We start from the raw sequence: 25,376 nt of genomic DNA on the forward strand, positions 1-25,376 counted from the left end.
AAAAAAAAAAAAAAAGAAATAATAAATTGATAAAAGTAAAACGTATGGAGGGAAGAAGGAAAACAAATGAAGAATGAGAAGGAATAAGGGATACGAATGGACATATATATAAATTAAATAAATGAAAATAACGTTTAAAAAAATATGTCGTTGAAAATCCGAGATATCTCTCTCACCTGACTTCGGAGCTTGGTGATGTTTTGTCCTCCCTTGCCTATTATAGATCCAGCAACCTGCAACATAGAAATGCGTCGTGACGACGCGTTCCCAGAATTTATAAATTAATGAAAACAAAATAAACTAAAAACTTTTGATCGAATCTGTATTGTGTATTGTATAATTTATTTACATATATACATATAGAAATATGCAACATACAATTTATTTATCGCATCGAAAAAACGCGACCTATTCTAACCGACCGACCGAGTTTCGCTTTCACCTCGAGGGACCACCTCACCTTCTCTTCTCTCTTCTCTCTCTCTCTTTTTATATTCTTACTCTCACCTCTTTCTTTGCACCTGCTCAATAATATATCATGAAACAACACGCGACACATTTCGCTTTGATAATCAATTTCTATTTTTTCGTGTTCTTCTTCTTCTTCTTTTTTTTCTTCGACAAACATTCCTCTCGTATTTATTTCTTTTTTCTCGTTCGAGAAACACTTTATGAAAATAATTCGAAATATTTTATAATTTGTTTTACAAAGAATTTACTCGAAAAAAAAAAAGAAATATATAATATATATATTTATATAAATTTGTTCAAAGAGAAATTGAATTGAAAAATTACGAATGAAAATTCTTATTTGTAAATTTAGGTTCTAGTAATTTTTAGGCCAGCGTGTATATAGTTATTATTAAACATCGAATCAAATTTTCGAATGAATTACATTGGTTATCCTATTTCGTGCTCTTTCGTAGCAAATCATGTCGGCGCAGCAGATAAACACGCTAGAAACGGAAAATACCGTGTCAAGGTAGAGAAAATAATACGTTCTAGTTGAAAAATCATTGCTCGTTAGAAGTGTTAACAACGTGAATGGTCAACGCAGTTTAAAGGAAAATAAAAGAAATCAAGAAAAATAGGATGCGAGAGTGTGTTAGAGAGAGAGAGAGAGAGAGAGAGAGAGAGAGAGAGAGAGAGAAAAGAGTTGAAAGAAACGAGGCTATCCCCATTCGTCGGTTTCATTCGTTCGTAATAATTATACTTCTTCGTACCGAATGAGTTAACTTTAAAAGAAAAAAAAAAAGATTGCATCGACCCTGACAACGGGTCAGTTATTATGGGCAGGCCCAATAAATGCAATCAGTCGCGCGCGACTGCACGAGATCGATAGATCTATACGTGTATGTGTATAAAATACGCGTAATGATACATACACGCATCTAAATACAAATGGCAAAGAATTATCTTCGTTGTCTTAATTAATACGCGAACCGTTTATTTGAATTCAAATTATTTTAATCTATTTCTTTCTTCTTTTTAATGCTCCAAAAGTTCTACTTTTTATTTTCAATTTTTAATCAACTTTATTATATATCAAAGTAATATACCAATTTGATAACTTTTAATTGTATCATATGGTTTTAGTTATTTTTTTTTTGGGATAGGAATTTTTTACATCGAATAAAATTATAATAATATTACAGGGGGTGACATTTTTCTCGTTATAAATTAGTTCAAATTTAATGTGATTTAATTTGATGTTAGAAGAAAAAGAAGAAGGAGAAGAAAGGAACGTTTCCGTTGGCATACGACGCACCTCGCGATTCCGTTTAGCAATTTGCCTAATTAAACACTACGAGGATATACGATTGACTACCCTAAACGATTTCTCATTACGTCATAGCACTCGTAACTTTATCGCGAGTTCGTTTTTTCTATCGGGAACGATAATCTCGAAAGTGTTATTATTAACTCTTCCAAGAAATCGATATTCACAAATTCATATATTAATAATTCTAATCAATATGTTTATTCTTTGCAAAAAGAAACTTCGGAATTTTAATTTTATCTACAATTCTAACAACCAATATACTTTATTACATAATTATATATCTTGTTCACACACAATATATATTACAATATAATAATATTTGTTCTACGAATGATATTTTTCATTGCAGAAAAAATGTATAATTTGAAGAAGAAGAAGAAGAAGAAAAAAAAAAAGAAAAATAGGTTGAATCGTATAATAGTAATATACAATTTTCATAACTATACTTGTGCAATGCTCGTATAAATAGCAGTAGATAAAAGTTAGAACGAAATAATAATAATAACAATCAAGATGATCTCCTTACGAAAGAAATACGAAGTATCGCGTTTTTCGTGTTCAAGTGCGATAAAAGTATCATGTAAAATGTTACTTTCATGTGTAGCTGTGTGTGTGTTAGAGTTGAAAGATAAAGACTCGATGATAAGGTTTTGCTCTTTCAAAAGTACCAAGAAAGAAACCAAAAGAAAAAGAGAGAGAGAGAGAGAGATGAAACCTAAAGCAAATCAACTTTTTCAATCTTTATTATCGTAACACACACACACACACACACACACACACACACACACACAACGACGAAGTAAGGTGGTAATGCAACGCAATGCAACAAGGAAGCTACGCAAGTGGCGTAATCGGTGTATCCGTTTTAAACGTTTCGTATACACGAATCTCTTGTACTCTTTCTTTTCTCTTATTTTCTTCTCAACTTCCGCCAAATCATCGAGAAATTTTTTTTTTTTTAACTGGAAAGAGAACGAGAGAAAGACACCGGAAGTCTATAACGGTTCGCCGAGCTCTCCTTACAACGACAATGACCGGAAGTATAGCGAATTGTGAGATCGCATAACGCGTGTGTACCTTATATATAATATACTATAGCGCCACCATAATCGCTTTTCTTTTTTACATTACCCGTATCAAAATATTTCAACTTGGATATATCGAGAAATATTTTATTCATTATATTTTTATACAACGAAAATTTAATTGAAATATATAATAGCCGGGTACTAATGGTTTTTATGTTTTTCTACGGAAAATATATGTTTGGCAATTAATCGAATGAATAATTTAAAATCTGTAAATTTAATAATAATGATTTTAAAGTTATATTTATTTATGTATACTAAATTGTATAAAAATAAATGATTATGACGTCGTTAAATATGGTAAACGATATACAACATGGTACAACACTCCCACCACCAGAAGAATAAACAGACGCCATAATCAACGATTATTTTGCATTTATCTACGCTTTATAATATTACTATCGATTTATGTACGAGTCTATAAAACGCGTAGATTACTGCTATTGATGCCATGGAAAGATCGAGTTAATGAATATACGAAGGAAAAATATTATACCCTATATCTTTCTCTTTCTCTTTCATTCAACTACGTGGGAAAGATAGAACTCGCGTGCTTCGATCATTCTGTGGTTAGATCGGTGAATTACCACTACTACTACTACGCGTTTACTTACCAACGCAGAACGTGTGAAAGCGAAAACACATATTTTCTTATTCGTCTCTTTTTAATCTGCCGGAGACTCTCTTCCGAGTATTTATCTTAAATCTTTACTGGTTTCTAATCGTTACTTATATTTTATTTTTACGCGCTTAACCTGTAAACTCTAACCTCTCGATCTCTTATTTCGTCGTAGATCTGTCAATTTGATTTCTCCAATAAATCTTTCCTTTCGCGTTAATTTCACTCGAATAATGATAAAAGTCAACGATAGAATCGTCGAAAAAAAAAAGGAAAAATGAAATTCAAAGCACGCCATTTTGTTTTATTTAATTTCCGTCATATTTAAGAATTCGTTGAGAGATTCGTTTCGTTGGTAATTACGATCTATTTTATCGACCGAGTCGATGGTAAAACGCATCTTGTTTCTTTCGCTCTAATTATTAAGCATATTTTATTATAAAAGTAAATTCTTTCTTCTATTTTTAAATAAATATTATAAAACGTATATGTTAATTGTTATTTTTCTTACTTTGCTGGGAATGAGAAGACGTAACTCATCGTCACCCTGTCGGTAACGTTTGTGAGGACTGTTCGGCCCTCCGGAACCTGTCATGGCGCCCGCATCTGCTTCCCTCTTCATTATTTCTACAATAAACAAGAAAACAAGAAAAATGAATCATAACATAATAACTTATCCCATACAATAAGTTTAATAATCCGCATAAAATGAGGATAACCAACAAAAAATAAGAAAATATTAATAACTAGGATAAAATTGAAAGCACAAGATAGACAAGGTATAATAAAAAAAAAAAAAATGTTGAAGTATTCGAACACGCGTTCCCCTTAAATTTATTTTTCACGCTCGTTAAACTCGGCTCGAGACAAACCGTACGAATAAACCGAGAACGATCCAGCGACATTACAAAATTGGCCCGCGCTAATTATGGAAGGCACGTGTTGCGGTAATAGATTTTACCGTTACACTAACTGATCATCTCTCAAAAGCACGATGAGAATGATACCATCAATTATACTAACTTCGAAATCGTTTGAACTAACTGAAACGCGTTTATCAAACATTATTCGATAAACGCGCGTATTCAATATAAATTCTTAATTACTTAGGATAATTACAAATTAAATACAAAAAACTAAAGATTATTCGATAATCAATTGAATACCGAATGCGTAAAATAAATCGTACGAAGAAGCATTGATTTGAAATATAATAATAGTAATAATAATAAATCGTTTTAAAATTCAGGAAGAGTAATGCGATTTGATTTAGTAAGATAAATAAACGCCACTGACCTAAACCTAATAACAAAGTGAGGAGGAGTACGATATTCAATCAATCGAGCCTGTCCCGCGATTATGGTTGTTTAGAAACGATCGACGTGCGCCTACAACACCGTGGAATGCGATGCCCGTCATCTTGTTTTCTCCCACTCCTCGACACACAGCACGCTCTATCTCTCTCAGTGAAAGGAAAGACCCATCACTCGTTAGAAGGCTTGAAAGGAGGAGGAGAAGAAGAAATAAGGTGGTGAAGGGAAAGGAGAGGAGTACACGTACGAGAGGCCCGAATACCAGCAACGATCGTCCGTGCCGAGTATAACGCGATAAATACGCGTTTAGCATAAAAATTCGTCTATGTTGTATACATTTATACAGTACCGTACAAAAGTATTAAAAACGTATATTGCATTTTTTAAGTTATACTTCATTTGGCGCGTAAGAGATAAAAAAAAATAATGAGAGTGCATTTTTACGATGCGCGCGCACAGCGACATGAAATTAACAGCAATTATCTTCATTCAGTTTTGCATGAAATATTTGCTATTTTGTTTTACCTAAACAATTCTATCATCTTTTACAAAGATTTATCATGCACGCTGAAACTTTAAATTTGTTAACAAAATAAATAAGGAATTATATTTTGGATAAAGATCAAAGTGTCAAAGGATTGGAGGTTAATACTTTTGTTCGACACTGTATTTTATATAAGTAGAAGTATACCCAGAGATACCATGGCTGCAATGGAAGTTCTCGCATGGTATGTGCAAACGGATATCTCATCTGTATATACGCGAAAGCGGACGTGAAAATCCGAGGTAGAAAATCCAGCGTGCATGCGTGCGTGCTTGCGTGCATGCCAAAGGATAACAAACGAGTAATATATACTATAACACTATATATTTTAGGATTAATTCTTCTACTTTGATTTCTTTTTCCTACTTCTATTGGACAAAAATCTTTGAATTTTTCCATTGTGCAATACTGAATAATGCAAGTCTAACAAATTTTGACAAAAGAATGAATGTTGCTAAATCATTCAGGAATTTATTAAGAATACATTTTTTTTTTTTTTTAAAAAGAATCAAACTAATCGTATATTATTTCTAAATTATAGTTCAAAATCGTTGACGTTGAAAATGACTCGAAGTACATAAACAACTGTCATAAGACATTTTATTAAGTTCGAACGAATAGAAAAGAAAGAATTTGAAAAATAATTTTAACGAGAGAGAGAGAGAGAGAGATAATTTCAACACGTTAAAGTAAAGTTGTAAAACACTCGGTTAAGATTAACCCAAGACACGCATATACAAAGTTCTATAATAATGACCACTTAGGTCCTTTTTATGTTAATTCGAACCTCGAGATACACTACGAGCAAAAGGTGCAATTGTGTTGCTCGATCAACCCGTTTAAAGATCACTATATTAAAAATAGGTTCTTTAACAAGAACAGAAAATAGGCGTCATTGTTAAATTATTAATAATTAGGTACCTGGTTATTATATTGAAAATGACATAAATCAAAAGTATCGTACTAACGATTATAATATTCCAGCATTCTGTAACTAAAAAACCGAATGTAAAAAAAGACATAATCGGTAATTACGTTGGTCAACAAATTTCGACATTTTTTTCTTCTACAAATAATTTAAAAAATAAAACATCATGTGATTGACCATAGTTAGAATTTGCAATAATATCATCGAATAAATTCAAACGCGATAAGCAAAGGTAAACATTTCAAAAAAGAATTTTAAATCGATTTAAATTGCGCAAAGAAATGAAATAATTGTCGATCGGTAGTGCTTTTTACGATAGAACGTTGTGTCATTGAATTTTGTTGTTTTTTTTTCCCTCCCTTTATTGCGGCGGGGTAGATGCAGCAACGCGAATACGCTTTTTTCCTCGCGACACTGATTGCAATAGAACATAGAAACGCACTTTATTCGAAAAGAAATAAAACAAGAGAACACCCCCAAGACATGCACCTGAAAAATCGACATGAGATACAATCTACATCGAATGATTCAGCTAATTTTTGTTTCTTTTCACTTTAGCAGATCGTATAAATTTATATCCAAATAATTATAATATTGACCTGAATCAACAAATTATACAAATGTTAATTTTATGATTTTTTTCTATTCGATAATATAAACGATTTAAATATAAATATTAAAATTGATTTTATTTTTGTTAACAAATTTTCCACTTAGGATTAATCCATTTTTATAATACTCTCCACATATAATAATGTTTACGACTGCGTATGCACCACAAATGCAATTTTCTTTCTACCCTTATCGTCCATCTGGGATGCAATTTTACATAAAACAAGTCAAATTAGAGGGCGTAAGGGAGATAGAAAAAGACAAGCACGGGAGTTGGAAGTTATCGGATAAACGTAGGAAAGGGAAAAAACGCGTTAATCGTTCTATCTCGTTCTATCTCGTCCCATCCAAATGGGGAGGGAAAAAGGAAGGAGTAAAAAAAAAACTAAATAAAATAAAACTAACGCCAGCCAGTAGTTGACTTTTTTTTTCCTAGTTCACTCCACTAAAGGATGGGGAAAAAAAAAAAGAGAACAAGAAAATATATTTCCTTTTCTTTCTTCTTTTTCTTTAAATCGTATTTTCTCTTTTCATTTTTTTTCCCCCCTTTGGACAAAAAAAATCTTCGCGCTAGTACTAAAACTGAGTATAAAATTTAACGACGTAGATTTGCGAGGAAAAACAAAATAATATTACGGACAAATCCAATTCGAATAAACATTCTAAAGGACGGAAAAAAGAGACGAGGGAGATTACCTATTAGAAAATATTTTATATCGTAGGGAAATAAAAAAAAAAAAAGCCATTTAAAAACCCCGAACATATAAATATTTAAAAAGAAGTAGGTATTGGTCAAAATGAAAAGAAAATAATAAAAAAATGTTTTGATTAATTTATCGGATTTTAGTGAACTACAACATCACGTAGGACAAATGTGTATTTGTGCCAGAATACAAAATTGTACAAAAATGTAAACGAATAAAAAGAGTGAGAGAGAGAGAGAGAGAGAGAGAAGAGATTTGTAAATGAAAAGAGATTTCACTTTGACGAAGATTTAAACTTCTTTTCAGGTACTGACATACATATATTTTTGTTCCCTTTGCGTTTATATCGAAATCCATTTTCTCTCGGGTGCTTACTGCGCATAAAGTGTTCGTTCAAGATCAGGAAAAGAGAATAGGAAGAAGATAAAATAAAAAGCATTAACCGAATTTAATTTAAAACGGACGGGGAAAAGAAAAAGAAAAGAAAGAGAAACAGAAGAAGAAAAAAGTAAAAGGAAACAAAAGAATCGTTGACTTTCCAAATTCTAACTTACAATTTCCAAGAGAAATAAAAGTACAAAGAAACGATAAGACCACGAGGAAACATTAACCGAATTTAATTAAATCCATTATAGAACCGAATGTTTATTTCTGCATCTTATTAAATATAAAAAAGATAACGTGAAAAATTTTAATATTGTTTGTCCCTGTTAGTGTATACATAATATAATTATAATATATTATTCAAACATATTTATATGTATATACTAGTAATTATACTAATGTAATTATAATACGCGTATTAGAATAATTCAATTAATCTGGGTACTTAGAATCGTTTAGATATAATTATACCAGTAATTAATTAACATTAACATTAGAATAATTATATTGAATTAAACTATGGTGTAAATGTGAAAAACAATAAAATAAATGTAATATTTTCTTGGACGTTTCTAGGAATTTGTCGACGATATTAGAATTTAAAAAAGAGTCGCCACCATCATCATATCGTATGAACGTAGTTAATAACACGGCCGCCATTATATCGGGCTCGCACGACATGGAAAGTACGTGGGTCAATTTATTGTTGGTAAGCATGCATTTATTATACTCGATCGATGATAATTATATATATATATATATATATTATATGTGTATATTATTGTAGATATTAAATTATTCGAATTTATCTTAATCATGAGATCGCTCGAATTCTCTCTTCTACATTTTTTATTTTATATTCTATTATATATATACATATTTTTTCATATTTGGCGTGTAAAAAAAGAAGGGAAGGTAAAGGTAAAAAGAAAAAAGAAAAAAAAAAAAGGAAAATAAGGGCAATTGTAGCGAGGAGCTTACATAGAAAGGAAAAAAAACGAGAAATAAAGGGAGAGAAACATGTAAGTCATTGAAAACACATATATATATATATACTAAAATACGATTGAACGTGCACGTGGTATTTGGGTGTGTTGATAGTGGTGTGTGTTGGTGGGTGGTTGAAGCTTCGTCCTCGCGACAAAAATAAAAAGAGCCACCACACACCAGTAGTGTATCTAGATCTTTCCTGGTTTAAACGAACACGTTAAAAAAGCGCACGCGATCATAGAGAGAAAAAGATAGAGAAAATGAGAGAATATGTGAGAGTAAAAGATAGAAAGAGAGAGAGAGAAAAAAAAAAAGGAGGACGACAGAATCGATACGATCAGTTGTGGTAGATAATGACACGCGACGTTAATGTTTCATCGCCTAATTCGACTAGAAACGTTTGGCCCTTCGCGTTTTGTCACGCTCCTTTTTCTCTGTGTGTACCTACAACGCAAGAGCAATCTACTACCCTCTCCTCTTCCACCCCATCACCCAACCCCCTACCATAATTTACGAGAAACAATATTTATTTTTATTTTGATCTTTTATTATTTAAACACAATCAATCGTGTTTTCGAAACCCATGTTGATAATGGGATCGATAAAAATTGAAAAGATGATTCAAAAACGTTATACGGGAATATAATATTTAAACAAATGATATCTATTATAAATTACTGATGTGAACTTGTGTAGAAATTATTTTAAATAAATTTCATAATAAATAATAGATCTAGCATATTCAGGAACATTATTATTAATCATAGCTATTAACATGATAAATAAATAAAATTATGAAATTAACAAAACCAACGCGGAAATTATATTCCGAAATGACACTTCAAACGATTGCACATCATACAAACCAGTAAAAGTTAGATAGTAAAATCACAGGGGAAAGAAGATTGGCAATGAAGAAGAATAGAAAAGGTTCTCGAAGGAGTGAAAGAATGTGAAGGGACGAAGGGAGTGGGGAATGTCTCTCCGAGACAAAGAGTTCCACGAAAAAGGGAAGACAAATTTGTGTTGGTTTAAAGAGAAAGGGTGACGGTGGTAGTCGAGGATTGGTAAAAGGGCGCCGTAAAGTCTGCAATGGGAGTAGCGTGAGGCGCCGTCGAGTCCACCCCATTGTAGGTGGGGTAAACGGGGGTGGGTGGGATAAGAGTGCATCGGTTAACCAGTCCGTAACTAGTCCGCACGCGCCACTCCGGAGCCATTCCGGTATACTACAGCGAAAGGAACAAGGCCTGAAAGAGGGGGTGGCACAAGGGGGGCAACAGGGTGGTAAAGACTGGACGACAATTAGGGACGCAACAACCACCACGACCAGTTTCAGGATTCTACAAACTTTTTCTAAATAGATTTTACGTTTTCTAACTGAATTTTCCTTTCTCTTTCTCTTTCACTATCCTTTTTTTATGTTGTTGTTGTTGTTGTGCTTATTTGTGTGCAAATATTTAGTAATACAAAATAATTGTTAACAATTTTATCGAAGAAAATGTGCTTGGAAAAATAGAGATATTTTTTTCTCGTTCACATCGCATGATTACGCATTGATCAAAACTTTTGTTCTTTACTTATTCTTTCCGCGAAAGAAAAGGAAAAAGAAATTTCTTGAATGAACGAAGCTCGTAAAGATAACAACCGTGCGTTGTAAATCGTTACAACACTTTTATTCTACGACGACTAGTATCCCACGAACACGAGGAAGCGTTCAACTTTTAATATCGTTCTAGAATATATATTTTCTTTCTTTTTTGTTCATCTTCATCCGAATAAAAAAATACGTGTTTGCTCGATTATATTGCATCTATCATTTTTCTAATATATATATATTTTGTATACTAAGAAAATTAATTATAATAACGTATAAAATACATAGGTATCGTGAATACACGAGAATTTGGTTCCTACTTTAATTCGAAATGGTATAATTTATTCATAAGCGAATAATATAATAGGTCAAACGTATCGATCGTTAGATATCGCGTGCATTAGAAGGGAGAGAAGAGAGAAGGTAAAGCAGCAACGTCTAAATTCGATCTAGTCGAGCATTATAACGTATATTATGAACCCCTCTTCTACTCTTCTATATATATATATATACATGAACGCGCGTTTAGTTCAAAATGGAATGTGCAGTACATATCGAGAACGCGGAAAACGCGAATCTCGTGTTTCTAACGTTTTATTTCACGGTATCCTCCTTTCCTCTTATATCGATCGTAATAGAAATAACGAAAATAGAAAGTTAACTTAACTTGGATCTTTGCTAATATATTATTCCTTCGTGAAGAAGAGGAATTTATTCCTTAAATCAAATGTTCCCTTCTTCTTGTTCTTCTATTTTTTTATTTTTTTTTTTTATTTTATTAGGCTGACTCAAAATTGCATAATGCATAATGAATGATTTTTGTAAGATTTACTTTGGAGATATTAATTTAAAAAAAGCACCAACTTTTGATTCTAATGTCACATTTATTCTCGTTATCTAATTTAAACAAATCAAATATCTACGATTGATCAAAAAATATTTTTATATACATAGGAAAAAGAAATAGGATTTGTTATCGATAACTTTAAATCGAGAACGTAAGACCGTTATCGATTTTACACGAAGGACGACGGGATGTGTGTGTGTGTGTGTGTATCGAGGCATCCCATCGTTACGAGCCTTTCTAATCTCCTTGAAAGCTCAAAAAAAAAAAACAAGAAAAAAAAAGAAAAAAAAAAAAGAAAAAAAGACAGAATAAGGAAAAAAGAATTGATGAAAAAAAAAGAAGAAGAAGGGGGTGGAAAAAAAAAGACATGCGGTGGTAGGTAGCACAGGCGGAATGACCAGCACACTTTTATCGTAATAATATCTCCCCTCCCCCCCTTTTCCCATGCGAGTTATATCATCCCTATGATATTTATGAAATAATCATCTCACTTCCCCTCCCTTACCCATTATCCCTTCCCTTCCCTTTTATTTTTATATACACATATGCGTATACTCGTAAAAGGATAATAAATGAAATGTTTCATTATGATTTCGAACAAAAAATCAATTAGTTTTATGTTGAGTTTAGTATACGTATGTATATTGTTTGGTCGAATGAAATTTTGTTGTATGTAGTGAAACGCTTCGTTTATGATGTTTTTTTTTGTATGCGTATTTTGTTCCCACACGCATAGAGACACACATACATATATGCACCAGAGTGCATATCGATGACTTTCGAATATAAATTCCGCATTCTTCCATAATTGCTTCCGGAAAGATTTATGCATACACGTGCATATATGCTTTAACGCGATGATCCAATTCAATGATCGTATCATCTATTTCTTTGTTTTCTCTTTAAAGATATAAACATTTATCTATCGTTGTAAAAAGAAATTGAATCCGATGTTTGCCGAACGGTTGGACATCCATGAAAATAGAAAATTCGAAAACGATTATGTTTTTCGCGAGAAAGATAAAGATAAAAATAAAGATAGTGAAATGGAAGAAGAAAAATACTCTCTCTTATTCTATACAATCCAAAAGTTGAAACTTGAAAACGTACTGTTTGGAAAAATCTAAGGAAAAGCAACGAAAATCTTCGCGTAACTCTACGTAAAAGGATACATTTTTCTTCTAGAAGGAAAATCTTCTTTCCTATACTTTCATATGTTCGTGTGCGTGTGTGTGTGTGTTATGTTTCTTTTTATTCCTAATTGCAGTTGCTGCGTTGGATATATAAATATACACGCGTTGGATATATAAATATTTTTACGAAATTTACGTATTACGTTTAATTTTATCTATGTAAAGCCGTATATCAAACCTGATTAAAATCTTACCATGCGATACACGACATTTTGAATATCAATTATCTCACGAAATACGATACCTCATTCGTCATAAGTAAAAACTGACAGAAAACGAGAGATAGAGGTAGAGATAGATAGAGAGAGAAAGAGAAAGAGAAAGTTTTAAATTGATTAAAAAGCAGCAACACGAATGTAAAAAATAACCTCGACTATTCCGACAAATGAGAAAAACTCGAGAAAATAAAATTTTTGAAACGTCGCGTCATGTCGTCTCATGAATTACTAACCCCCTCCACTCCTCTTCTTCACCACTACCACCTCACCTCAACTCTTAAGAACTAAGAAATATCTTTTACGATTAAAATGTCATAAGTTTTCGTGGCACGAAGGAAAAAAAAAAGAAAGAAAGGACAAAACAGAAGAATACTTGGAAAAATAAAATGGAGTAAGCGCGACACGCCGACAAAATGGCGACCGTAAAATATAAGTCCAATAATTATCTGTCCATTCTGAACAAAACCTGACCAAATGTACACCACCATTCGTGTTTTTGGTTGATTTATTTATTTTTTTGTAAATAAAATAATCGTTTAAAATATTTCGACGAGTTTAATTAAATAATTGATTAAATGGATACTTAAAAAACAAAACATTATCTCATTACAATATAATGTTTTCTAAATGGGAAACATGTTGTGTATAACCATGGTACCAAATTATATATGATAAATTAATTAAAAAATATTGAAATAACGCATATGTGTGTTATCTTATTTCTGGACGTTTTAGAAATAAGAAGACACATACCACTTCTCCTTCTATCTTAAATTTACTTCCTCGAAAATAATCTTATAACGAGGTATACTTAAAATAGTTTTAAAAAGGAAACGACGAGATATACGAGTGACGAGAAAACGTCGAAGATAAAATAATAATATAAAATTCCTTGTAGATTTTTGTTTCGACGTCCGTATATTCATTCTCGTGTATATTCGCGAACCTTCGTAAGAAATTCAAAGGAGGAAACGGCAAGAGAGAAGAAGGCGGAACGGGACACGTTCGAGTTGGCAAAGAAAAGTGGCCAGGTGAATAAGCGAGAGAGAGAGAAAGAGAATTTTATTGGCTGCAAGCAAGTTGGCTTACAAATTCGACGCTTAGTTTATTCATTTCGTTATTACAAGAAACATCATCTATTTCTCTTACTAATTTAACCAAACTAATGTACCTACTATCTCTACCTACCTACTCTTCTTGTTATCATCGAAAATAGAATGATCGACGTTGGAATTGATATGACAGGTATACGAGGGAAGAAGAGGTGTTTAATGAAATTTAGCATCGATTGGAATACAAAAATCTTCAACGTCAATCTTCGCGTCGTATTGTTTATTACAAAGATTCAATCGATGTGTAATGTTGAATTAGAAAAGAATAAATAAAAACAAAAAAATTAAAATGAAATATAGGGAGAAAGAATGGAACGTACACACACACACACACACACATACACGCGCGTAGAAATTTGCAAACAGATGTAACATATGAAAGATAGAAATATTTTTTAACCGATTGAATTTATCAAACGAATTATTATTTTCCATTTTATAAAATGAATATATTCTTGTTGGAAATAATACTTTCTTTATTTCCACGTAAAATTCGTCATATTTCTGTTTGCGATAAAAATACATTTCCTTCTTTCTCCTCGTCGATACCACCTCGTCATAATTAAAACAACTTCCATTTACTTTTTTGATAACTCAACGAACCGAAAAAAAGTGTCAGCTGTCGGACGTAAAAAAAAAAGAAAAGAAAAAGAAAATAAAATAAAAGTTATTATTGGCAAACATAATTCTTGCCGAATACATTAACGAACCTGACACATCGAGAATACTATTCGATTTTCTTCCAAGTATAATATTTTTTTTTTTTCTATACTATATCTAACGTTTGTTGAATATTTCTTTTCGAATTATTATTTTCAAAGGATCGCATTACACGATACCATCAATTCGTACCAATTTATTTTTCCGATAAACACCATTGCATTAAAACGCGAAATATTATAGTATTCGCTGATTGATTGATACGATTTAACAAATGTATATTCTCTGTAATAATGATAAAAAAAAAAAAAAAAAATTAAAATAAAAAAATAGGTAAAATAAAATGACGTGGCAAAAATACTCATTGAAACATGAAACACGATATATCTACACACAAAAAATAGATCTATCTTTCGAGTAATCAAGAAATAGAAATAGAAAAAAACGAGAGAGAAAATTGTTTTATCGAATAAAAGTGAATTTTATTCGTTGGACGATATTCGATCGACTTTAGGTGCAAGTGCAGGGGGGGGCGGAAGGGGCAGGGGGTGATGGTGTCTCTCTTTCTGCGTTTGACGGTTCAATTACTTTCATAAGACGAGTAAGTCAGTCCGTCCATCCATCCATCCATCCATCCGTCCATCCGTTCGCTCGTCCGACCTCAAAATTAGATTCTATGAAACGAACAAACCGGAAGAGAGAAAACGAACGAGTAACTCAAAGAGAAAAAGAAAGAGAGAGATAGAGAGAGAGAGAGTAAACCGCGTATCAAATTTATTTAGCATCCGTGTGAATTCCGTCGAGGAAGCACGAGAATTCATTCATTCTCGACTTTCCATCTCTATTTCTACCTCTCCCACCACTCCCCCCCCCACTTCTCAACGCCACCACCATCAGCCCCCTTTCACTCTTCTATCTTTATCCGCATCTCGTGTCTCTCTTTATCTATATATCTTTTTTTTACCTTTTCTTATTCTTTTTCTTTTTCTCTCTCATAGTAACTCGCCAACTCATTAATTCACTGTTCATCTATATTCATCTTGTTTTCTTCTATTTCTTTCCTTTTCTTCTTCTCCTTATCTTTTATATCTCTCAGAGAGAGAGAGAGAGAGAGAGAGAAAGAGTTTCTACGTTAACTCGACGAGGGCCAGAAACCAGCCCGTGAACCCCTCCCCCTCTCCCTGCCTCACTCGTAATGTTCGCGATGTATTATATTCACAAAACCATTTTTAACCGAAAAACGTTTCACTTATCTACTTGGCCTACAAACGAAGTAAAAAAAACGGAATACAAATAAATATAACAAAAATGAATACAATAAAAAGATGAGGGAAGGGAGGGGGTGGGGTGGTTGGTAGTTAAGAGACGGAATAAAAGAAGAAAATGTTATCTCCCGCAAATCCCGTACGGACTTTTTCTTTTTTTTTTCCTTTTTACCGCTGCCTACGACTATGACGACGGGGAACAGTTTCCCAGAGAGAGAGAGAGAGAGAGAGAGAAACGAAATAGAAGAAAAATTTGTTAACTGCCTTCGGCACTCATGCTCCACGCTCTATTATCTCTCCCCTCTCCCCCTATTTCTTTGAAAGAAAAATTCTATCGTTTCGTTAGCACTCCCCGAGAACGAGCTGAACAAATTTGAAAAAGAAAAAAAAAAAAATGATGACAATTATTTTTTATTTCCCCCCCTTTTCGTTTTACGTTTCAACCAAAAAAAAAAATATCTCTCTTTTTTTTTATTTTCAGAGGTGTAACAACAACATTTATCCAAACTACTCCTAGTAGTTAAATAATAAAACTTTTGTCAGTAGAAATAATATGCGAATCAAATAATGAACGAAATTCATATTCTACGTAAATCCCATGTATAAAAAAAAAACGTAAACGTTTGTTTTGTTTTTTTATTTTTTTACAATTTCATGAAGCAACGCGAGATAAACACAAAACGTAATTCAACGAATTTATAGAAACCATCCACGCGGAAAGAGAGGATAAAAAAAATAACACGTTTTACGCATTTATTTGTATCCTTCTTTGGTGTCCAAGAGAAGGCCACTGGTTGACTATCCCAGTCTCGCAAGGTATTTCACTCGAAACGAAGTTACATAAAAGATATTTACTCTCTCTCCCTCTCTTGCGAGCAAGTAAAGATAGGAATTTAGTTTCAAAGACGATTTTCAAAGTAAAACGGGCTATTTTTATTCGCCGATGTCGCATCGAACATCGCTACTCCTCTGCTTCATGAGCAATCCTACCACGTATTTGTGTGTTTCTATGTGTGCGTTATAAATAATTATAAACATATATACATTTTCTGGACAAGTAATTTATTAAACACAATTAATTGAGAAAATCAATGATTAGTTTTGATCGATCTAATTAAATCAAATTTATTTATGTCTATGAATTTTTGTTTAATGATTTAATGAATTCATGCAATTTTAGATATTTAATGAATGTTTTTGTATGATGTATATTATTTTTATAATTTTGCATCAATGACTATTTTTTAAATATAAAACTCGTACATTTTTTAAGAAAAGAAAACAATTCTACGAGAAGAAGAAGGAAATTATATTTTTAATTATAATATACAAATTTGTATGGAATAATAATGTTTTTTGTTAAGATAAAAAATAATTGATTTTTTTTCGGTACCTCTATATATATACAGAAATATATATATATATCACGTATATAGTACCTGAGAGTTTCTAACATTACTTTTCGCAATCTGAATTTCATTCACGACATCAGCCAACGTTGCAATTCTTGAAAGCTTTCAAAAACTATATATATATATATATATATATATATTTCCGGTCTCCAGTTTATTCTAAGGTATTTATACAGTAAGAATCTAGATATTCCCGTATTTCTACTGTAAGAATACACAACTAGTATATTCATATGTATATAGGAAGTGAATATATTATGAAATGTCATGGAAATATTTGTCGTTTTCACGATACATTAAAACTATTATCAAATAAATTATCAAATAAATTAGCATAATTTTTCTGATCGCGAATCAACTATCATAATTGTTGTTTAACAATTTTCAAAATAAACTATAGACGAAATATAATATACGCGTATATAAATGCAAATCAAACAATTCTTGAAATAACGTTCAAACGTAAATGCACCTGTGTTTTTGTACAAGCATGATCATTCGTTTGCTATACACATATATGTTGCCAGTCGATTAAAATTCGTCGAATTTAAATGCCGTTTCAAACGCGAATACTATGAGTTATTTAACAAACAAAAGAGAAAGGAAAGAAAGCAAAAAAGCAAGAAAGAAAGAAAGAAAGATAAAGAATGAGAAAAGATGAACTACTCTCTCGTCATACGAGTTGTAGTAAGTACCTGTATGCGTTTATATATACGTGAACGAAATATATATGTTGCTCTTTCTCGTTGAAAACCCCCCCTCCACCCCGTTCCCACCCCCTGCACCTCCCACTCTAACTTTGCTCTCTAACTCTTTTGTTCGATATGAATGGAGATTTTGAAGTCACCGAGAGTCAAGATGGGCCTTTTCAAACGGGACACCAGACGTACTCGAAATTAAGGATGAAGAGTAACACACAAAACACGAGCTAAGGTTCTTCTTACGACGTTGTTGGTTTGTTCCTCTCCCTTTACGAAGGAACACAGAAAGAACATTTATTTTTCTTTCTTTTTTTTTTTTTTTTTTACAATTAATAAATCAAAGCATACATTTTCATAAAGAACAATGCAAAAATTATATAAAATGAGAGATTGTTCGAAGAAATTATTTCTTTTTTATATCGAATTTATACAAGAAATATTGTATAATATTATTATTATTCATCTATAGGAATTGTCAACATATAAGAAGTTTATCAAAACGATATTATAATCGTGGATTTTACACTCATGTAACTGCATACGGCATTGAAAAGAAAAAGAAAAAAAAATTATGAAAAAACCGCAACGATATAAACTAGTTGAATTTATCTACGTTTATGCAGAATATTCTTATCGACGAAACATATATTATTACTCGTTGAAACAACACTTATCGTTGTTAGTAATACCATTATTATTATTGCTTTTATTTTAATCTAAATTAAAATGAAATAAATATTAATTAATGGTCGATTAAACATTATTATACTGTATTATTGTCGTGTATCAAATTAACAATGAAATATTATATATTTAGGATGCATTAAATATGGAAATAAAAAATATTAATACGTTGATGGGTTGAAAGAAAAAGTTTCGAGTGTCGATAAAAAAACAAAAAAAAAAAATAAAAAGCTTTGAAGTTTGTTTAAGCAACAAAAAAGAACGAAAAAAAAGTGCTTTCTATATGTTTAGGTCGAATGCATTCTATTCATTTGCAAATGAAATTCTTTCATTAGCTAATGCGCGTCGCGCGTTATTATTATTGAAATTAAAATATTGAGAACAAAAATTCCAATATTATTTATTTCTCGCGATACAAGGATAAATTGAAATTTGTAAAAAATGTAACATTACTCACCAATAATGATGCAAACGTCGGTGTAAACTTCAAGACAAATCGGCAGGAAAGCCTGCACAGATAAAAAAGAACGTGCCGTTTTAATTTTATCTTCTTTTTTTTTTTTTTGTATTTTTTTGATTTGTTTTTTCTTTTTTCTTTTTTTTTAACGTTCACGTTCACCCAACCAACAAGAAGAAAATAATGAAAATCGATTGATCACTGAAGCTTACGTAAAGAAGAAGAAAAAAATCGAATGAAAAAATAGAACAGACCTATCTGCCTTCGTATTTATCGATTAAACACACACACACACACACACACACATAAACACGCACAAATTAAACTTCAAATTCAATTTGTTTGGCCCACCCAGTATAATAGTATATATTATCAAAAAATCGATGCTACTCGACGCCGTTACGGAATAATAAAACAAAAACGCACAATAATTTCAACGTATATTATGCCATATTAAACAATTAATTACACTTTTATTATTCCAAACGTTTCAGATAAATTTTGTTCGCACGTTGTTTAATTGCACAAGCATGGAATTACTATTTCTTTTTTTTTTTGCTTTTGTTTTTTTTTTGATAAGAAGTTTCAAACGTAACGAATGTAGTAATTGATTTTGAAAATCGCCTAGAAACAGCTCGTGGATTAATGGTGTTGAACAAATGAAACAAATGGATACGCGTATGTATTATAAATAGTGATCACAGGAAACCGGTTTGCTTATAAAGCTAGTAAATCCTTACTTAATACCAATTGCAGCTTTCTTATACGAAGTACATTCCGACGAGAGATAAACAAAGCAAAAATGATAAACAACGAGAGAGAGAAGAGAGAAAAAAAAAAGAAAAAGGAAGCAAATGTAATAATAAATTAAACTTGTCAAATGTGTAAAAATAATATCAAATATAAAGAAACGCGAAGGAAATACGATTTAAATATAAACTATAACTTTCCCATAACTATTATATCACTATCTCAATCAGTATTACTCAAAGCCAATGACAGATAAGATCATAGACTTTAGAAACTTGTTGTTTAGAAATACAACAAACAAAAACGATCACTTTGACGTAATTATATAAACACGACCCACAGATATCTTCTTATTGTTAATAAAGAAAGGGGAACAACAACAAAATACATATACATACAATGATCTAAAAGCTAATACAATTTAAATACAAAAGACAATAGAATCCTCTCTGTTAACACATTGGGGACCGGCAGCTTTTCTGAAAGCTGAAAGTTTACTTCATGTGGCCGGCTATTGTTTTAAAAGCGGTTGTGGAAGTAAAACAATATAAATAAACTTTAATAAATTTTTTATTTATTATATTCAACTCTTAATATTTCTTAAAGAAAAAAGAATATATATATTAGTATTATTTTTTCTTTTTGTTTTTTTTTTTTCTATTTTTAACACGAGTTAACTCGTGACCGGTCCCCAATGTGTTAATAATAAATCAATATAAAATAATCACTTATTCATAAACAATATAACCTTAACACACTATCATTAACTATATTTATAATTAATTATCGCGACAAAATAAGAAACGAACTTTACTCTTAAACGAATAGTAATAATAATAAAATAAAATAAAAATGTATCTCACACTTTGCACTTCACCTTCTTTCTAGAACAGAAAATCTCTCTCTTTTTCTGTTAAGTTAAAAGACAAAATAATTGGAAAATAATAATAATAATAATAAAACAAAATATACGTGCGTGGAATAACACAACAAAGACTGGCAGGAAAGAACTGACACTAGAGAGACACTAGGAACACTAGTAACTAAGCTAACTTAGCAGCGACTTCTTCTTCTTCTTCTTTGAACGAGGCTAGCTAGCAAGCTAGCAAGTAAGAAAGCAAGGAAGCAAGCAAGCTAGCAAACAGCAAACACCAAGCTGAGCCATGCTTTGCTCCCCCCACCCCACTCCACCCCACCCCCTCTTTCTACATTCTCTCTCTCTCTCTTATATACGTGTCTTCGATGATAAAGAAGAAGAAGAAGTTGGTGGGCAGATAGGTAGAAGGGATTCAGGGTGATTCAGGAGTGGCATACGGAGTGAAAAGGGACAGAGGGGTGAGGTGGGGGCCAGGAGAGGGGGGAGGGGAATGCACGCGTATATGAATGCACTCTCTCAGCGAATGCATTCGCGCGCTCTTTTGCTATTCCTCTGTGTGCTGTGTCAACGAAATGCGAATATGTGTACCACCAACCACCACCACATCTATTCTTTATCCCTTTTTTATGTATCTCTTTTTTTTCCTTTCTTATTCTCTTTTTGCGGTGACAAATTGTTCAAATGCGTGAACGAAATACCAATGCTATGTTGCTTTTTCTCTGTCTCTCTCTCTCACACTGATTTTTTGAATTTTATTCTAAACGAATTGACAGGAACGGGAAGTGGGGATGGGGACGTGTCAATGAACGAGAAATTCTATTGGCTAAACTCGAGTATGGTGTAAATTTTGTTGACGATGATTATTTCGCCATATCGCACACGACGATACTTCGACAGAAATTAGAATTATTTGTCGTTTATTTTTTCTCCTTATTTGCCTTTAATATGTATGAAGGGAATTTTTTAAGCATTTTTTTTTTTTTTTTTTTCTCTTTTTATTGGTTTTTACAACGAAGTGGTACGTATGGTTTTATNTTGCCTTTAATATGTATGAAGGGAATTTTTTAAGATTTTTTTTTTTTTTTTTTTTTTTAGATATGCGTATTCGCGTTTTATAGGTTTTTACAACGAAGTGGTACGTATGGTTTTATGGAATTATTATTGTCTACTAACGGGAAAACGGGGAGAAGGAAAGTTATATAATAATACACGGAGTATATATACTGGAATTCTTGAACGCGCGTTTTATATGTTTATTATATTGAAATATGTATGGGTGTGCGGCGCTAGGTTGTATATATGTAAAATATAATGAAACTTGTGAATATACGAAGTGTTCTGTAAAACAGAATAGTAAGGTGCATTATAGGACAGAGAGAGAGAGAGAGAGAAAGAGAGAGAGAGAGAGAGAGAGAGATATGCATTTATATGAGAATGCGAAATTGAAATGGAAAAATTGTGTTTTCATCACTCGTTTCGTTGTTTGAGAGAACGAGAATGATTTTTCTTGTCGCACGTTTGCATAGTTCTTTTCTTTTGGTCTATTATGCAATGTTTTTTTTTTATTACAACTTTAAAGTGACAATTTTATTCTTTTTTTGCTACAAAAATCTAAGCGATTTTCATTCATTTTGAAGATGAGAGAGAGACAGAGAGAAAAAAAAAAAGGAATCTATCAAAAAGAAAGCAGACGAGGAGAAAGGTTTAGGAGGAAGGGTTTGAAAGAAATCCGGTGGTAGCTCCAGGGGGTTGTTCTTATCCCTCATTGAAAATTCAGAAGTGGGACAAGAAAACCTGGAAAATTGTTCACGAAAACGTTAAACGGTCCCACTGTGTATAAAAGTAAAAGAGAAAAAGGATGGACGCAAAGAGAAAGCAAAAATAAAAGATAGAAAGAGAGGGAAAACGTTTTTCTTCTTGTTTTTCTTTTTTTTTTTTTTTTTTGAAAGAAGAGAAGAGTTGAAAAGACTCGTTTTTGGTTAGGTATTCTACACACACACACACACAGGATGACTAAAAGAATAGACGAGGAATTTTTCTAAACGATCTGGTCTTCAAAATAAAAAAAAAAAAAAAAAAATTCAACTATCTCGAAGATTAGAAAAAATTATTAATAATAATTTTAAAAATAGACACGGAGGATACTCTAACTCGTTGAAAATGAATTGCAAACAAATTCTCAAAGTTAATTCGACAAATCATAAAATACACGGCAATTAGACGAACAATTTTTGTAGAAGGAAAAAAAAAAGATCAGCTAGCGTAATAACGCAATATTTTGGTCTATACAAAATATAAAAAAAAAAAAAAAAGAAATACCACGCGCGAAAGAATAAAGTTTCCTCAATTACGCGAATAATCCTAACGCGATCCAATTTGAAAAGTTAATCTCCGACTAAAGCCGCAATTAAAAAAAAATATAAGCCGAACGGAAAACAAAAGTAGAAAGAAGAACAAGAATACAAAAAAAATAAATGCAATGGAATAGAAATATTTAGAGAAAATACGAACCAACGTTAATAATAAACCAACTCCACCAGCAAAAAGGTTTCCTCTTTCTTCGAGACGATGAACTTTCGTACGAACAATAATATCCGAAATAATTTGGGGTCTTGAAAAATCCAGTTTTTTTTTTTACTTTTTTACTTTTACAGAAAATCGTAAACGATCACCACCAAGACGTCGTAGTCGAAATACTTTTTGACAAAAGTATTTTTACAACGATAATATTTCTTTGAATGTTTAGTCACAATACAACCACAAAATTCGATCGCTATAATTCGTATAGCGTCGTACTACTATCTACTACTAACGTAGAACGAAAAGAATGCATTTACGGATGCATTTAGAGATGATGCATCGTAATCGGAAATCGCGATTCGCGAAGTGTTCCTTCTCGAACGATGATACCACCACCACCAATGCCACCAACTTGCAAAAGAAAAGGGAAAAGAAGAAAAAGAAGAAAAAGAAGGATGAGGATGAATAAGAGGGGTAGGGAGGGAGGACGGATGGAATAAAGGAATAATCGTAGAAGGGGGTCAATAATGGTTCAACGAATGATCATACGCCCCTTTCTCATGGATTTGAAAAAGATTGTCGAGGAAATTCGCGATACGATGGTGTTTTATGGGAAACAAATGTACGAGGTGGTGGTAGTAATAGTAGTAGTGGGTTGTTGCGATGTCGGTAAAGTATGGAAAATGATAATAATTGGTGTGCGTGGAAGATAAAAATAGGATGATTAATAAACAAGAAGGAACTAGGTTGACGTTGGAACGACGCTTAACGTTTAACACGATGCGTGACATGCGTGTCGCGCGCGTATGACGTGGCGTGTGTGCGGAAGTATATCGATCAGCTGATGGTCGGGTGGATACTGGACTGCTTTTCGCAGAATTCACCATATTGTTGCGTCACCGCGCGTGCGCTTTCTCTCTATCATCCCTTTCGACCCTTCCTTCCCCTTCTTACCTCTGCTGCCACCACCATCAAACACCATCCAACCCTACCCACCTACTCGCCTTTTCTTTCGACTCTTTACCCCTTACGTCTATATCTTGCCATCTTTTTTAATGGAAGATGTATGTGTGTGGGGGTGGGTAAGGGTGCACGTACTGGAAACGTTCGCTTTTTTCTATTTACGTGTTTTTTTTTTTTTTTTTTTCAAAACTACGCATTATTAGCTTAATGTGGTATTACATACGTGTAAATAAATGCGCGTATGTGTGCGTGTAATAATATCCGAATAATTACAGAAGTAACATCATTATGGTAGATGTAAAAAAAAAAAAAAAATGAAGCATGAAATAATATTTGTATAAAATTTTCATGTATATTACTACTTCATCTATATACATAGATTTCTAATTTTAGTACACGTATGTATGGTATGTGAAAGAGAAAGAGAGGAGGGGGAGGAAACGGGTCGTATCCATGACCGAGAATAGCAGCAACGATAGTATAATCGAATTTCGCTGATAATGGATTCGTTGATAATGTTGTAGCCCTTTACCAGAAAGAGGGATGCTCTTAGCACCCCTTCTTCCACCAACCCTTTAGAGACGATAATTTAGCATCGAGGTAATATTCCTTGATTATTGGGTCACGCACGCGTACACACACACACACGTGTGTTTCTTTTTTTTTTTGCTTTTTTCGTTTAAATTCTTACGCATAATTTTGAATATTTTGTCGAGTACGACTATGTTGTTGTTGTTGTTTGTTACTTTCACTTCTCTCGCGTGAACAGTTTGATGTTATACGTGCTAATCACCGATTTCACTCGATAGTATCTTCTCTCTAATTGTATTTATTATTTTTCACGTTTCGTACCCTAGAGTGATGATCCTTTCTGTCTACAGTGTCAAAAGATTTTCAATCAAATGTCACAATATTAAGTATGGATTACGTTTGAACAAAAGAAATAAAAAAAAACACTCTCTCGCTTCTTTGATTCGTCTCAAAGATTTATTACTACATTTTCTAATTAATCAATTTGATTTAATTAATCAAATAAAAACAAAAAAAGAAATAAATATTATCATACCAGGGTTAAAATGTAATTGGCAATTTGAGACGTAAAAAGAAAACAAGAAATAAATCCGATGGTTTCGAATTTCTTCTAAGCCTATCGCA

General features: G+C 32.3%; 1 protein-coding gene across 6 annotated transcripts in view; it reads right to left on the reverse strand.

Moving 5' to 3' along the window:
- The window catches only part of LOC106790264 (heterogeneous nuclear ribonucleoprotein K), an 84,585-nt gene that overhangs the window by 33,489 nt on the left and 25,720 nt on the right, over positions 1 to 25,376 (reverse strand). For 2 of the 6 annotated variants that reach the window (XM_014755040.1, XM_014755048.1), the window contains 3 exons: positions 19,112 to 19,163; positions 4,005 to 4,120; positions 177 to 233 (listed from right to left, as the gene is read on the reverse strand). In XM_014755040.1, the coding sequence (XP_014610526.1) occupies positions 177 to 233; positions 4,005 to 4,115 (168 nt within the window). In that variant the 5' untranslated portion in view covers positions 4,116 to 4,120; positions 19,112 to 19,163. Of the gene's footprint in view, positions 1 to 176; positions 234 to 4,004; positions 4,121 to 4,789; positions 4,857 to 19,111; positions 19,164 to 20,724; positions 20,745 to 23,249; positions 24,131 to 25,376 lie in introns of those variants that run through there. The other 4 variants (XM_014755057.1, XM_014755063.1, XM_014755080.1 and 1 more) reach the window with 4 other exon arrangements.

This window comes from Polistes canadensis, unplaced genomic scaffold, assembly GCF_001313835.1.
Source record: "Polistes canadensis isolate GaletaPanama2010 unplaced genomic scaffold, ASM131383v1 scaffold_7, whole genome shotgun sequence".
NCBI lineage: Eukaryota > Metazoa > Arthropoda > Insecta > Hymenoptera > Vespidae > Polistes > Polistes canadensis.